At 45.1% G+C, this 4774-nt stretch overlaps 1 gene segment (V, D, J or C); it reads right to left on the minus strand.

The window, feature by feature from the left end:
* Positions 1-4774, minus strand: part of LOC105825926 — a 7710-nt gene that overhangs the window by 1048 nt on the left and 1888 nt on the right. The window contains 1 exon segment of the V gene segment in view: positions 2819-2849. Within this exon segment, the coding sequence occupies positions 2819-2849 (31 nt within the window).

A 4774-nucleotide genomic window follows, 5' to 3' on the forward strand; every position in this document is an offset into this window, starting at 1 on the left:
AGAACCTTGATTCTGTAATAAGAATATAAAGCAACTTTTTGCCTTCTTGTTTTTACTTAAATAATATGTGCAAAATATTTGGAACCCACAGGGTCAATGCAGAAGCATTTTCAAGTACTTAATGTTTCTCTTATTTTTACCTATTTGTCCATCACTTCTTCCCTAAGAAATCATCTATTAATTGTTCATATTTAAGGACGTATAGTTGATGTACAGTTTCCTTAACATATGTTAACTGTACAAATTACAGGTATTAACTTCACCATCACCCTGTCTGCGATATTGAGGAAATTGGTTTCCCTCAATGTTTCCACTTGTCCTCCTAATATTCCTCCTGTTTTCCTCTTCCCCCTCCCTCCATTTACCCAGGCACCTGCTAATATAGCTCGTGGTGCTTCACTTTGCACTCCCTAGAATGTATAATAGTGGAATCAGGTAGCAGTTTCCTTTTTGCTTATTTTACTCAGAGCACATACTGTGAATGCAGCCACGCTGCAGTGTGCATGAGACAGTCATTGTTGCTAATGATGGAGTGTTCTAATGGATCATTTACAAAAAAATACTTATTTATTAAGCTACTGATTGATGTTGGCTTTGTGTCCAATTCTATACCATTAAGGATAAAGCTTCTCTTCATCTGGGAGTAGGAGGCAGCTGAGAAAACAGCTCTTCTTCTTTTTACATGAACAACAATAGCAACGTCATCATTCACATCAGCACACCTGCATGAGTTGTAGATCAGCACATTTTATTTAATATTTCAGACAATGGAAATTACATGACAGCCAGCAAATCTGAAATCTGCAGAGAGACCAGTACTTGCAGGGAGAAACAGGACCAGAGCATTAGCTCATTAGGCACGGTCCACCAGACGGCATGTGGGTTGGGACAAGACTATACCAGACATGGGCACTGGAAGCTGGAAGCCGGATTTGGTAAAGAGTATATAGTTTAAATTTTCCAGTGGTCACATTGTTGGTAATTCCTATTTCAATTTTCCCTGAAGTTTCCTTTTCCAGAATTGGGGAGACATCCTGAAGTTCTATCTCAGGTGGTTCTATCTCAGAGAGACGGAGAACATGTTTCTGAAATGCATTCAGACCGACCGCCCCTGTCTCCTACAGATCTACAGAATTACTCTTCAGGGGACAAGAGGCAGAAAGCAGTGTCCTCGCCCACTGGGGAACCTCGCAGGAAATGGGAGTGGAAGAGATGTCACTGCCGATGTTATGCTCAGAAACACGACTCCCCCCCATCACGGGAACAAAGGCTTGATCTTCAGGGACAGGCAGCAAATCTGGGAGCTGGAGAGGCTGATGGAGAACTGCGCGAGCTGTGGGAGACAAGAACCGGGAAAAGAAAGACACTGAGGAGGGTACGAGGGCAGCGTCACCTCTTGCGGAGGACGGGACAGCACGCAAGGGCACAGTGCAGACCAAGGGGCATGATGCCTGCCTGGAACCCGGCTCAGGGAGGAAGTCAGAGAAGGCGCCTCAGGTCAACCTCTTCCACCACATCAACCACTGCCAGTAAACGCAAAATCGAGACTAACCTGGGCAAGCTGAAACAGATTGTGTCTAGAATATGGGGTGTAAACAGAAAGCCAGGCAGGAAACACACACTGTGCATCAGTGGAGCTGTCTGAACACTTCTGTGCTCGTAGCAGAGAAAACCTTCAACACTTGGAGCCACTTCAACAATGAATTCCACATGCAAGTCTGACTAGACTCACACAGACTTCCTCAGCACTGGCCTGGACAGCATCACATGTGCACATTTACAGGGAGGAAAATACATAAAATGAAATGATAAGTCAAGGGTAACCATCAAAGCAAGTATGTTTGGATAACATGAAACATTATAGGGTGTCCCAAATAGAAAACCAAAGTCGTAATGGAGAAATTATGAGAATGAGGTTCATAAATGACAGATATTAGAACTGTCTTAATTAGGAAATGCAAACGGGCTGTTTATGATTAATGTGTTAAAATATTAAAAGGAACAGAATTATACTAGAAAACAAGGTAATTAACTTAGGTAGAAAAATAAGGATTTTCAGGAAGAGCGAAGTGGAAATGCGTACAGTATTGAAGAAGAACTCAGTACAAACAGGACTTGCACAAACAAATGAGCTAGTTGTCTCGTCTTTCAAAAGAAATCATGGAGTTGAAAATAGGTGCAAGGAACTACATAAGCAAAATGCAGAGGAAAGGAATCATGAAGACAAAAGAACATCAGCATCAAATAGTGTCATGTAAATGTGATTGGAATCCCAAAGGTAGAAATAAATGAGCAGATATGTTCACAAATGTTCTAAACATAACAACAGATGTAAAATCACAGATCCAGGAATGTAAGAGCAATTTCAAGCAGGAGAAACCAAACACACACACAAACGTACACCCTACTACTGATACACACTTGTGCATATGCGAGAACTAACGCTTACGTCCACTCACAGGACACTCATTTCCTCTGTGTTATTATTTTCAATTAACTGAATTAAATTCAGTTCTATTTATAGCATGAGATATTCATTGCAATCTTGTTCTTCTATGTGCATGTCCATCGATTGGAACCCCAATAAACGACTATATTTAAACACACCTTTTTGCTAAAAACTGAATGGAAATTCGATCCGTGGCAAAGATGGGATTGGAAAGTACCATGGAATTGAGTTGTAAGCTCCGTGTTTGTTTATTTCCCATGACAATATCAACCTTTCTAAACACCAGGGCTTACCCATAGATCTCATAGCCTGGGCTGCAGGAGACTCTGAGGCTGGGCACTTGGTCCAACCCCTCACCCCGGCAGGAGCCCTGCACCTGGCTGACAGGATACACCCAAGTCTATCCGCAGGGCACAGGTGCATAGAGATGAGCTCCTGGTGACCAGCCCACAGCGTGCACCCCCAGGGAGAGCAGACGGGGCTCACTCTGCCACAGCTGGAGAAGCAGGTGGACGGGGCGGGCGTTACTCCTCCACTCCTGAGACGAGAGCCAGAGGTGGGTGCTGCCACCCAGCCCAGGGTGTAGTGGGGAGCATGGTCAGCTGCAGGAACACGTCTGGCTTCAGTGAGAATGAGGAGAAGGAGCTGATTCACCAGGCGTGCGGGAGACACAAAGGGACCTGGTGCCCGTTGTGTGGGTGTCCAGGGAGACCAGGAGCTTTGGCAGAACAGTGAGGAGGAGGAACCGTATGAGGGTGGACGACCAGGAGCCAGGCGGAGGGGAGGACACACCGAGATGACGGCTCTTCCCCACACAATGCAGGGAAATGGCAGGGGCCAAACAAACCCCCGGCACATACAGAGTCATCTCTGCAGAGAAGAGTTTGCTCCTGAATGACCAACACAGCGTAGGAAACACAACACCCTCCGTGACGCTAGAGTGTAGTGTGCATGTTTCCTTACTGCAAAGATATTACTGAAAATTTATCCACAGCAGATAACTGAAAAAAAATAAGAGTTAAGTCTGTATTAAAATGAGGTCAGAAGTCATCCAATTGTAGATGAAGGAAATCAGGGCACTGCAGGAATAATCCACCACGAGTCCTGAAGAAGACCAAGAACAGGCAGAGACCGAAAACAGCAAGGTCTCAAGGAAATCTCAGCTTCCCTCCGCACCTGCTCAGGTGCTGGGGATGAGCCCGCCTGGTGGTCCTGAGCTGGGGACGAACCCCCGATGGGCCCTGAGCACCCCCTGGAGGCCCCGTGTGCCCTGGTAGGTCGGTGTCTGGGCTCACCCGATGTCCCCTCTCTGTGTCTGGCACAGACACACATGGCCGTGTCCTCAGTGCCCAGGGAGCTCAGCTGCAGGGAGAGCTGGTTCCTGGACGTGCTTCTGGAGTCAAAGACGGCTCTTTAGGGATGGGCTGTGGCACAAGTTCCATCAACTCGGAGGTGCCTCATCCATGCAGCCCTTCCCCACGGGCTGGGGACCCGGTCCCACAGCAGCCACTGGTGTTGGTGGAGAATCCACACCCAGGACAGGTGAGGGAGAGGGTCTGTGCAGCTGCCCAGACCTGCCCCACTCCTGCCGCTGCCTGGGACAGGACACCTGGGGACAAAGAGCACTCGGCTCGGCCATCATGTGCTGTCACAGCCGTCCCCCAGACCCGTGAGTGACAGCTGAGACACCGTCGCACGTTCCCCTAGACCACAGCTAGATATATTTGTTCCCCAATAATATTGTGAAATAAAAAAAGATATGTAAAAATTTAAATAAAATATAAGTAAAATTACACAAATTACAAAATTGTAATCTGGGCTTCAGTACTAAGAATATGCAGTATTGTGAACGGGTGAATTTCTGCAGTGAGTAAGATACTTACAGCCTTCGTTGAAGAGGACCAAAACCAGGCTACACACTTTTATATTTTATCATATATTATTTTAGTATATTTTGGATTTCTAATTGGATCAATCACAGAGTGCTCTCTGTTCTATTGCACAGTGTAACTGTAGCTAATAATAATGTATTGGATATTTGAAAATACCTGAAAAATAGGATTTTATATATTCTCACTACAAAGAAATAACAAAGATTTGAGGTGATGGCCATGCTAATTATACTGATTTGATCATTCCACAATGTACACACGTACTCACATTGTGTTGTATCCCTTCAATAGATATAATTCTTATTTGTCAATCAAAAATAAATAAAATTTTACCCAAATGCCAAACCATATGTGAGTGGATTAATAAAATGTGGTATATGTATACCATGGAGTTCTACTCAGCCACAAAAAACAATGGTGATCTAGCACCCCT

The sequence above is a fragment of the Propithecus coquereli genome, unplaced genomic scaffold (assembly GCF_000956105.1).
Source record: "Propithecus coquereli isolate 6110/MARCELLA unplaced genomic scaffold, Pcoq_1.0 Scaffold831, whole genome shotgun sequence".
NCBI lineage: Eukaryota > Metazoa > Chordata > Mammalia > Primates > Indriidae > Propithecus > Propithecus coquereli.